Source organism: Trichosurus vulpecula, chromosome 5 (genome assembly GCF_011100635.1).
Source record: "Trichosurus vulpecula isolate mTriVul1 chromosome 5, mTriVul1.pri, whole genome shotgun sequence".
Taxonomy (NCBI): Eukaryota; Metazoa; Chordata; class Mammalia; order Diprotodontia; family Phalangeridae; genus Trichosurus; species Trichosurus vulpecula.
This window is the reverse complement of record NC_050577.1, coordinates 50,354,279-50,366,604: the sequence shown is the minus strand read 5'-3', so window position 1 is coordinate 50,366,604 and position 12,326 is coordinate 50,354,279. Positions and strand designations below refer to the sequence as shown.

General features: G+C 38.6%; 1 protein-coding gene across 1 annotated transcript in view; it reads left to right on the top strand.

Moving 5' to 3' along the window:
• Positions 1-12,326, top strand: part of CDK14 (cyclin dependent kinase 14) — a 657,433-nt gene that overhangs the window by 172,234 nt on the left and 472,873 nt on the right. Inside the window, exon 3 of the mRNA XM_036761007.1 lies at positions 8,513-8,758. Coding sequence (XP_036616902.1) covers positions 8,513-8,758 — 246 coding nt within the window. The remainder of the gene's footprint in view (positions 1-8,512; positions 8,759-12,326) is intronic.

Sequence of the window (12,326 nt, the reverse complement as noted above, 5' to 3'; positions counted from 1 at the left end):
CTGAGCACCAACTAGGTGAAAGGAATGGTGTGAGGACACCAAGAAAAGTGAAAGTTAGCCAGTGCATCAGGGAGCCCACCGTTTTAGCAGAATTTGTTAGTCTTTTCTTATTTCTTTTTCAGTTTTTCGTTGTGCTTGTAATTAGGCTATGTTAGTGTGTATCAGGAGGAGGTGATATCTGAAAGCTGAGGAAGGGCCACTGGTTTAGACCTCCTGCAGAATACTCAGAACCCTGAGTAAATTAATGCTATTTGTCAGGTACCCATGAGTGTTGAATATTTAGTACCAGTATCTGTAAGGGAAGAAGGAGGAGGAAGAGGAAAAGAAAGAAAAACGATGTCTCTTACCTTGATCAAGTGAGAGGAAACACCATTTTTAGTATATGTGGGGATGTAGATAGTCACTAAAGTCTTACTAAAGGGCCTCTTCGTGGTATACAAATGATTCTGTGTTCTCTAAAGTTGTGTTCCCCAGAATGTGGACTCTGACAGTCAATCAATGAATATTCATTAAACACCTACTATGTGCCAGGCACACAGTGCTGACATATTCATCCAAAGTGTAAAGTCTTCTTTGTGTGGGTCCAGTGTTGGTTTGGATTAGTTGACACTGGAGCAACCCAATTAAAATCAGAGAAACTTACTGTAATTTCACCTTCCAGGTAATGATTTTTTTTCCAGTCATAACTACTCTATAAAGCCTTGATTATCCAGATGGAGGGGTGCTATATTAATTTGTGGAGTGGGTACCAATATCAGAGTATGGATCCCTGACATTTTAAACCAGTGAAGTACAGAAATACTAAAGCATACACATGAAAACATTTCCTGTTTGCGTTCTGTTAAAAAAAAAGCCAGTAGATTGCAAACGAAGAATCTTTTGGCTTCTCCTTCCCAGTCTGTCCAGTGATTCTCTTTCCACATAGAAATACTATGTGTCTTTTAAGACCCAACACTGATAAAGTTTCTCTAATTTCTACAGTTAAAAGTTCTCTCTCCTTCCTTGAGTTTTTTCTATGCATACTCCACTCTATTTGTGTCATGGTTCTTTGTATACATATACCTATCATTCCTTGCTACATATAAACTTCCTGAGATCAGGGACTATGTTTATGCATCTTGTATTTACTCAGAAATGTGTCCTTTGTGTAGGCATTTAATAAATATTTAATTACACATTTATTTATTAAACATTGGGTGGAGCACAAGATCATAGACCAGGAAGGGTCTATAAGAAAAGGTCCTTTGGAAGAGGTGAGGTTTAAGGAAGGTTTTGATGGAAGTGTAGGACACAAATTATCAGAGAGAGAATGCAGGGGGGAAGCTATTTCCTTATAGGGAGAATAGCAAGAGCCATGAATTTCAGACACCTTTAGATTTGAAATCTATCTTAGAGATCAGCTACTTCTGCCTATTCTTAAAAGGATGAGGTTGCTTAGCTTGTCCAAGGTGAAGAGCAGCCGCTCAGCGTCAGACCTGATACCAGGTCTCCTGACTGACCTTCAGTTCAGTCCTCTTTCTAACACACTATAACGACATCTCAGAAGTCACAGAATTAACCTTTTGTATTTTGCCATTTCCCTTATAAGAGAGGTGACAAGTCGATTTGCTTGGCTAGAGAGGCTGTGTCAAGGGATAACGAGAAATAAGAGTGGTAATGTGGAAATCCCCAAAGACCAGACCAGTTTAGATGCAGTGTCTTAAAGCATTAGAGCAGATGCTGCTGGTACTTCAGAAAGAGAATTTCACGTTCAAAATCAGGTTTGTGGACAATGTCCCAGCAGCAGTGAAGAGAAGGTTTGGAGAATGGTAGTGAATGGAACCAAGGAGACATGTTTTAGAAATGTAGGGAAGGAAAGGGCAAAACTAGGACTAGGGGTTATAACTGCAGGTATGAAAAGAAAGGGTATAAATCTGAGAAACATGAGGAAAGAAAGAATTGGGCAAGACAAAGTACTGGATTGATGGTAAGAGGTAAATAAAGTCTAAGATGACTTTTAAAGTAGGAAAAACCAGGAAAACAATGGCATCGTTGATGATGGTATTGAAGGGGTGGGTGGAGAATTGGGAATATGTGTGTACTGCGGAGAAATGGTACTTAATTTATAATGTTAATTAGAATTTGAGTTTTTAAAGATAACTGAAAATACAGAATTATATACCTTCCACCCCTACCCCCAGGTTCTTAAGGAGTAGGATTATCCAAATCAGACTACCACATGCCTTCCACCCCTTTCCTTTCCTTTAGCAAACATATCCCTTGGCACTGTTGCTTATGAGAGTGGACATCTGAGCCCAGTTACATTGGCTAGACTAATTTTGACCTGAACTATAAATCTTAGTCATAATACAATCAGACCTCATAGTGAGTATCAAGGTCATTTGACATTGATGCTTCCAGATGAAAGCAGAGAATAAAGTCAATATTAGAAATCAAATTTTGTATTATCTGTGTTTTCTTTTATGCTGGCATCACCTCCATTAGAATAGTTGTTTGGCAAAATTGATTGCTTAACTAAGGAATAGCTATCTTTTTAAAAAAAATAATTTTTATTTATATATTTTATTTTTACATTATTTTCTATCCCCAATACATCCCTCCCTCTGACATTATTTGCAGTATTCCACAACCTAAATCCCCTATCTCTGCAAAGAAGGAAGTCAAGTACCCTGTCCTAGCTATTCTTGGGGGCCAAGGGTGATCATTATAAATTCATAGCTTTCATTTCAATTGTTTTGTTATAGTTCCTTGCATGTATATTGTGGTCATTGTGTTTTGTTTTCCTTGTTCTGCTTATTTCACTTTGCATCTGTTCATGTAAGTCTTCTCCTGATTCTCTGTAGTCACTATGTTTGTTGTTTCTTATAGGACAGTAATAATTCATTACAATCCTGTACCACAGCTTGTTTAACTATTTCCCAATCAAAGGGTATATACTTTGTTTCTAATCTTTCCTGTTGCAAAAAGTAACACTAGAAGATAATTTCATGTAAACGAGGCTTTTTTTTTTGGTTTGGTTTTGTTACTGATCTCCTTGAAATATTCCTGAGCAATGGAATCTTTATCTTAAAATGTGTAGATGTTTTTGTTACTTCACAAAATTCCAAACTTATGAATACGTATCTTTCAAAACATTTTTTATTGATGCTTTTTAAAAAATATGTCATTTCCCAATAATTCCTCTCTCCAAAATATGTCCTTTCTTTTAATAATGGCCACGTCTGATAGCATAGCCCTCTTTCTACACATATAAACCAACATGTCTTTGTCAAATGTAGAGAGGTATGTTAAACTAAATATTCATCCTCTGAAGTCATTTCATTAGCCAGAGACTAATATCTTTGGGTGGTGTTTTCCTTTACAATACTATAGTTGTATACAAATCATTTGCTTGGTTCTGCTTATTTTGATCCATGTTACTTGATACAAGTCTTCCTATATTCTTTATATTCCTCCCTTCTGATGGTACAATAGTATTCTGTTATATTCATATATCACAGTTCAGCCATTCTTTAAGTGATGGATACCCAGTCTGTTTTTTATATGTACGTATATATGTATATGTGTATACATGTATATGTGTGTGTATATATGTGTATGTGTATATATGTATGTATATATGTGTATATGTGTGTGTGTGTGTACACACACACACACACACACACACACACACTGTACCTGAAGTGCTGTGTAGCAGTTGGATAACTGGCTTCCTAGTCCAGAAGATCAAGGTTCAAATCTTACTCCTGACACATTTCTGACATGTGACATTGGCCAAGGCTCTTGATCTTTCAGTTATGGTTGCTATTATTATTATTACACTTGTAAGGTCACAGGCATAATAATGTTATTATTAATAATAACAATGATAGCAAACCGATAAAGCTGAAAAACCTGTAAAGTCGCAGGCTTTATCCACGGGACCTTTGCTTCTTCTTTTGCCATCTTTGGAATTGTTGGTCCAGTAGTAATATATCTTGATCAGTAGGTATGAATGGTTAAGTGACTCCTGTGTTGTACTTTGATATTGTTTTCTACTGTGACTGGATTAACTCACATTAGCTATCTTTGTTCTTGTATTGTTTTGTTTTTTGTATCCTATGTATGTTTCATGGATGCTTTTTTAAAAAAAGGAATTAAAGAAAGCTATAGTTTATTTTTTGTCTTTAGCTGGCTAGAAGAATATAACATAAGCTATTGTTCCAATAATATTTGTTGAACATGCTTATGGCTATTTTTAAAAAGTTGTTCACAAGTCTGAAGGCCCCTATAATACTTTTTAAGAAAACTTCACCAGGTATCTTGCATAAAGGAAAACTAATAATGTCACTTTGGTTAATTAGAATCAACTCATGAAGAGCAGTTCAGATATAGAATTCAGGACAGGCTGGGTACTTAATATTTAATTAAAAATAAGCCTTTGGTTTCACTGACTTGCATGGGCTTTCTCCTACTGTCTAACTTTTTACTCTGTATACACCAAGGATGTGAAATTTTTTTCTATTGTAGAATTAGTCACATGTTAAAAAACAAACAAGCAAACAACTTATCCACCTGTTTCCAGTGAAACATAAAATAATTTAATACTCTTGCTTTTTTTTTAGATGAAGAATGTCTGTCAGTAAACATTTATTAATCACCTATGATGTGCCAGACATTGTGCCAAAGCACTAGGGATATAAAAAGAGGGAATAGACATCCCCTGGTTGCAAGGAACTCACAATCTAATGGGGGAAAAATATACAGGCGGCTATGTACAAGCAAGCTGTATGCTTCATCATCAAGAGAGGGAATGCACTAGAATGAAGAGGGATTGGGAAAGGCTTCCTGTGTAAGGTGGGGATTTTAGCTGGGAATTGAAGACAGCCAGAGAAGTCAGGAGGTGGAGAAGAAGAGGGAGAATATTGCAGGCATGGGAGATAGCCAGTGAAAATGGCTGGGATTGGGAAACCAAGTATTTTATTAGAAGAACAGTGTGGAGGGCAGTGCCTCTGGCTCACAGAGTAAGTGGGGGAGAGGGAATATAAGAAGACTGGAAAGGTATGTGTAGGAGTGCAGGTTAAGAAAGGCTTTGAATGCCAAGCAGAGAAATTTATATTGGATTCTGGAGGTTCTAGGGAGCAGGGGAGACTTAGCTGGACCCACACTTTAGGAACATGATTTCAGCAGCTGAGTGGAGGATGGATTGTAGTGGGGAGAGACTGGTGTCAGGGAGACGAGCTAGCAGGCAGTTATAATTGTCTAGGCATAAGGTATTAAGTTCCTCTACCAGGGCAGTGGGCAGTGGAGGAGAAAAGGGAGCATAGAGGAGAGATGTTAAGAAAGTGAAAATGACAGATGTTAGATGCTAAGGTTGGCATCCACTTAGCCTGGGTGACTAGGAGTAAGTATGTCAGTCTCCTCGATAGTGATAGGAAATTTTGTAAGTGGTTTTAAGGGGAAAGATCATGAGTTCAGTTTTGGATATGTTGAATTTAAGATATCTTTTGAATATTTAGTTTGCAAAGGCTACTGGGCAGTTGAAGATATGAGAATGGAGTTCAGGAGAAAGTTAGGGCTGGATAAATCGATCTAATAATCATCTGTATAGAAATGACAAATCCACGGGAGCTGATGAGGTCACCAAGTTAACTAGTATGGAGGGAGAAGAAAAGGGAATGAAGCGCTGGGGGACATCTAGGGTTAGGGAGCATGACCTGGATGAAGATCTAGCAAAGGAGTGGTCAGATGGGTAGGAGAAGAACCAGAGGAGAGTGGTGTCCTGAAAACCTAGAAAGGTGAGAGTAGGAAGGAAAATAGGGATCCACAGTGTCAGAGGATGCGGACTGAGAAAAGGCCACTGGATTTGGCAAGTACAAGATCACTGGTTGCTTTGAAGAGAGCAATCTCAGTTGGGTGATGAGATCCGAAGCCAGAGTAGAGAGAGTTAAGAGGAGAGTTAGAAGAAAGCCAGCAGAGGCATCTATTGTAGATAACATTTTCAAAGACCTTAGCCACAAAATGGAGGGGAGGTATAGGACAATAGCTAGTAGGTAGTGAGGATTTTTTCAGGGTGGGGGAGACATAGACATGTCTTAACACAATCAACCTGGTCATACTCTTCCCCACCCGTCTTGTTGTCTTTCTGCAAACCGCCTTCTCTGTCCCCTGTTGCTTGCTCTCTCATTCTCATCTCCCTCAATCTCTCATCCCCTCTAATGTTACACTCTGAAGCTAACCACCCCTTCCACTGTGTCCTCTGGAATAAATGCTCCGTAGGTAACAAATTTGCTTTCATCTTAAATCTTTTCCTTTCCTCCCTCATTCATTTTCTGGCACTTACCGAGACATGGCTCTCTACTGGTTCCCCTGGCCACCCTTTCTATCACTGGTTGCGATGGGGAAGTTGGAGTCTGCTTTGCTCCCAACTGCCCCTTGCAGGCTCTCTTAACCTCTGTCATGCTTCTCTTTTGTTGAGATTCACTAAATCCATATCTTCCACTCAATCGACATTCTGTTAGCTCTGTTCTACGGACCTCCAGGATGGTAAAACCAAAATATTCTCTCTCCCTCTCCTTCTCTCTCTCTCTCTCTCTCTCTCTCTCTCTCTCTCTCTCACTCCAATATACATACATATATATATAAAATATGTATATATGTATGTATATACATACACATGCACACACACTTCAATTTCTTATTAACGGCCAGTGAAAATAATGATACCACCTAGCATGTTATATAGAGCTTTTGCATATGCTATCTCATTTGGTTCTTATAACCTCGTGAATTAGGTGCTATTATTAGGCCCATTTTACGGATAAGTTAACTCAGGCAGTCCCTTGCCCAGGACAGGGTGTCTGAGGTAGGCTCTTAACCCGTGTCTGTACAGATTCCAAGCCTAGCACTCTATGCACTGGGCCACCTAGCCTCCAGAGTTAAAGAGTGGTAGGAGAAAAAAAGTAATGGTAATGGTGAGGAAAGGAAAGACAGCAGAGAGATGGGGAAGGATGCTAGAGCAGACAAGGAGAAGAGAGGAAGAAACGGGTAAGAGAATAGTTTAGTAGGATTAGAGTGAGAAAAAGAGACTCAGTAGATTTTTTTTTTACTTATTATTGAGGATTATATAGAATCATGAAACTGGAAGAGAGTTTAATGACCATCTTGTTCAGTCTCTTCATTTTCGCAGATGGGGAAACTGAGATACAGAATAGTAAAGTGAACATGGGAAGTGGAGACTTAGGTCTTTTGATTCTAAGATCAGTGGTCATTCCACTATGCCATTTTTTTTTGCTCCTAATTTTTCAACTGTTTTAGTCAGTATGTTTTTGAGGATAGCAGAGCATTCAGTTAGAATGGAAATAATTCTTTATGCTCCAGAAGCAGCAAGCAAAGCAGTATCAGTCCAAGAACAAGATTAAATCTGGCATGGGGTTGGCTGGAGGCTCTCCATCCCTGTGTTGTAAACATTCAAGTTTACCTAGATTTCATGATATTTACTGAAATTTTTGTTTTTGTCTGTTTACTGGTTCATATTATTTATTTTCACCCTAACTAGGCAATAATTATAATACATGAATTCGATTCCCCATCTTTTTCCCCTTAGGAATGACATGTGACTTCTTAATGGTTTAGAAATTTTTCCAATTGTAGTCAGATGGTAAGCCATCTGTACCATAGTTCAAGTCCAATCTTTCAATGAGGATGAATTAAAACTCTGATAACAGCGTATACATTACATTTTCTTCCAACTTGAATTTTACATTTTAGGTTTTACTGGCTCTTTGATTTGGTAGCTGGTCCATGTACAGTTTTTAAGGGAACGAATATTAAATGATTATGATAGACCTTAGAAACACAGAATTGAGATTCAAAGTGCCCTCAGTTCCCTCAGTTCCCTTTTAGAGCAACTCGTAAATGAAAGAATTCATTAGTCTTACATACTTTACAAGTGTTTGTCCAGACACTGCTTGAAGACCTACCTCTAAGGAAGGGGACCCCACCACTTCTCGAGGCAGCCTATCCACTCGTGGACAACTTTAATTGTTGGGACATTCTCCCTGACTTTAAGCTTAATTTTCCTTTTTTATATTTTTAAAAATATTTTATTCTTATTGTGTAATAAGCTGGTATAACTTTTCAATTTATAACGACAGAAAAAAATTGATGAAATTGAAGTTTTTATTCATTGGCCATTCCTTCTCTTGATTTTGGCATTCCTTCACCCCCCTTCATGCCTTTGTTTATACTGTTTTTTTGTCCAAATGTATTCCTTTTGGTAGAGTATAAACTCCTTGAGGACAGGGGCTATCTTTCATTTTGTCTTTGTGACTCATTGCTGGTCATAGCCAGTCATTAAGCAGTACCTGCCAATTGCCCCAAGAAATCGGGACCGTGGGCATACATTGCTTAATAAATTGATATGCTCTGAAGCGCAAATCTTGTTTCCTCAGTCATTTCATCTTTCACGCACCAGACTATTGAAAGATGGATTTTGAATGAAATACTGAATTTAATTTGTTTGTTCTTTCAGATATGTGTCACAAAGATGTCTACACGGAACTGCCCAGGAGTGGACTCAGTAATCAAACCCCTGGACACAATTCCTGAGGACAAGAAAGTCCGGGTTCAGAGGACACAGAGCACTTTCGACCCCTTCGAGAAACCGGCCACTCAAGTGAAGAGGGTCCATTCTGAGAACAATGCTTGCATTAACTTCAAATCCTCCTCCAGTGGGAAGGAATCTCCTAAAGTCCGCCGACACTCTAGCCCCAGCTCTGTGAGTACAGAATACCCTGTTATCTATCTTTCTGTCAACAGAAGCATTATGCTAAAACTTTAATGATAGCAACTGTCTAGGGAATCTGGTGATATTTTGAATGCATTATCCCGCCTGCTTCCAGCATTTGGCACAGTGCCTGTCACATAGTAGGCACTAAAATGTTTATTGACTAACTCCACCAATGAGTTATAATGTTTTGGGAGAAAAATAGCATTTAAAATGAAGATGCTTTAGTCATTAGCACCCTGAGAGCTTATTATGGCTTGGAATTATGTTTTTGAATGATTGCTTTCTGTGTGGCTTCATTTAGAGAAATTCTTAATTATGAATGATCTGGTATCAGAATTTCTTGGAAGGAATATGGAATTAATCAGGATTGATGGGCAACAGGAATCGCAGTTGAGTTTTGGCTGAGAATCTTATTCCTGTTACTGCTGCTTATGTGGCCTCAAGGCCAATCACTTGACCTCTCCTGACCTCCTTCCTGGCTTCATACATAAGATGAGGGGGTTAGATTAGGTGGTATCCAAGGTCCCTTCCAGTCACACCAAAGAAACCTATACAGGGAACCAGAAACTGAGTGCAGCTTTTTCTAAGGTAGGAGCTGCAAAAAAAAGACCAGAGAATATTGGAACTGAGGGGGCTACCCAGAAGGATGGGTCAGCAACACATGAGAGACCAGATTCAATGCATAGTTTAAATGGTATGTACAGGGTTCAGTAGAATGTGGGCTCCTCTTGTAAACAGTCTCTGCCCTTGCTAACTTGCCTGTCTCTTCCTCTGTATCTGTGCTGGAAGTAGTATCTTGGCAAAGATAAACTTTCCTTTTCATCCCAGTGACTTTTTCAAAACTTGGTTTCCATTGTTGTATGTATTGAAATAGCTTAGAATTCCAAGCCAACTTTCCCTTTAATGATGGGTTTTTAACTTCTCACCAACATTAATAAAAATTTCACATATCTTCATCTGTGATAGAGGAAAAGGGACCTTTGGATCTCATGGTAATTGCTAAGGGTAATACGGAGTGGTGCATAACTCTGCAACTTTACTTTGAATCCTTGGCAGATTTCATCCTTTATAGACCCAATGAAGAGATGCTCTTACTTTGAACCTTTGGATGATTTCGAAAAGCTATTGAAAGCTAGGAAAAATGAAATCACTTGACCTTTCATGAAATCTTGATCATAGAGGTCACATAGGACAGCCCATTCTAGAGTGGAATCCAGGATTCTTCTCTACAGTATCCCTGGAAAATGGCTATCCACCCTTGGCTTTGAAGACCTCTAGTGAAGGGAGAACTCACTACCTCTAAAGGCCAACCCAGCTTGCTTTTGGACAGCTCTAATTAATAAGTCTTTTTTTTAATGTTGAGGTGAAATCTGTCTCTATGGAGCTTTTATCCATTCCTTCTAAATCTTCGTAGTGTCCAAATAGAATGGACTATATACATACCATACCCATTTATCTTTGGGGCTGAACCTGAAATCTGATGCCATAGATACTGACTGTTTTCTCTGAGCTCTAAGAATCCAGGTTTCTTGGTTCACAATACGGTCAAACCATTTGGCTATATGTCTTTGGTTTTTCTACAGAACTGGGAAAGCTATTAGGTAGTGAGTAGCATTGTGAAGTCCAGGGAATTTACAATGAATTTTGATTTTTATTTGAATTGGCACCCTCTTAAAGCTGTTCTTATGCAGTATAAGGATGGTGTTTACAGTATAAATGGAGTGCTCAATGGTTTTCAAAAACTTGTTTGCTGTTCTTATGCGCTTATCAATAATCTCGGGTGGTAATATGAAATAAAAATAGAACACTAACTTTAAGAAATTAAAAATTATGTGGTACAGGTTAGAATGGAGTTTTGTGAAATCAAGCAATAATGGGGTATTATGACTACAAAAATATTGACTCTAACTATAATAAGTCATCACCCTCTTGTCCTTCCACTTCATTAAAGAGGACTCCTTTAATCAAACAACAAACATTAATTAAATACCTATCATGATGTGCCAGGCACTGGGATTTAATAATGACTTTTTTTCTAAAGTAAATATTTTGGAAAATATTTTAAAATGGCATTCGACTCAGAAACTGACATGTGTAATCCAGGTAGCCTTTCAAAAATCACTAAATGAAATAAAATGAAGAGATATAATTAGAGGATCATGAGACCGTGGAGTTAGAGTGGAAAGGGACCTTATATATAGTTCAGTCCTCTTATTTTGTAGATGAAGGAAGTGAGACCTAGAGAAATCAGTGACTTGTCTTAGGTAAGTAGCAAGACTGGGGTTTGAACTTGGGTCCTTTGACTGCATATCCAGTGAAAATAAGTTTCTTTCTAAAACTCCATGTGATCCCGTCCTTATAATGGAAGCGTTATTGTGTTCCCGCCTGATTTCTTCCATCCATCCATATTATTCGTTTCCTTCCTAAGGAGTTTTCTTATTGTCAGTAATGGGGCTTCCTCAGATAGTAGGATTCTCTTTAGTTAGTCATTTTTCAGTCATGTCTGACACTTCGTGACCTCATTAGGGGTTTTCTTGGCAAATATTCTGGAGTTGTTCGCCATTTCCTTCCCCAGCTCATTTTATAGATGAGAAAATTGAGGCAAACAGCGGTAAGTGATTTGCCTAGAGTCATACAGCTAGTAAGTGTCTGAGATCAGATTTGAACTCAAGAAGAAGAGTCTTCCTGACTCCAGGCCCTACCGCTCTATCCACTGTGCCACCTAGCTACCCAGAATTCCCTGCACTTAGTAAATGTTACATTGTAGGTCAGAGCCAACTTCTGTATTAGGATATCCAGGGCCTGGCCTTAGACCGCTTAGCCACAGGGAGCTCCATTCACATGAGTATCAGAACTACAGCCCCGATTCAACCCTGTGAATTAGCTATATTTCCATTGTTCCTACCAAAGGTCCTTTCCCCTGGGGCAGACAATGAAGAGTTTCCTGTTTCTTTATTCTGAAAAAATAAATTACTCTCCTTTCACAACATTCGACATCTCTGTGGAGTTAGTGACTGCTGGTACCTTTATCGTCCTTTTCACCAGTTAGCCTCCTGCAATTTTTATTTCCTAATATACTGTCCTAAGCATGCACTGTTAAGTAAAGAAGTGAGGGGTAGAATATAGGTGCTTGTCTATGAAATTTCCTTCCCTATCCATATCATTCTCCTCGGTAGCTAAAATCATTTTCAGTTGTAATTATTTGTTTGAGTGACTTTTTAGAATTTCATCATTTTTTCAAGAAGATCAGAAGTAGGCCAATAAAAATTGAAAATTGTATTTTAAAAGTGCAGAATGAAAGCTTCAGATTTTGAGCTATCCTGGGCCTCCTCTGTTTAGCCAGAAAGGACAGGATAGTTTCACTCCAGGGACTGTTCCCGTACAGCGTCCATTTTGTAGCTCAGAATGAAGTCGGCTACGCTTTTGCACGTGGGAATAGGAGGTCTGCTTGGATTTAGGCCCTCCGAGTACATAGAGGATTACACGGACGCACTTGTTTTAGCATTGCTTAGCTACTCCTCTTTATAGATCAGGATAACTTTTACAAGGACATTTT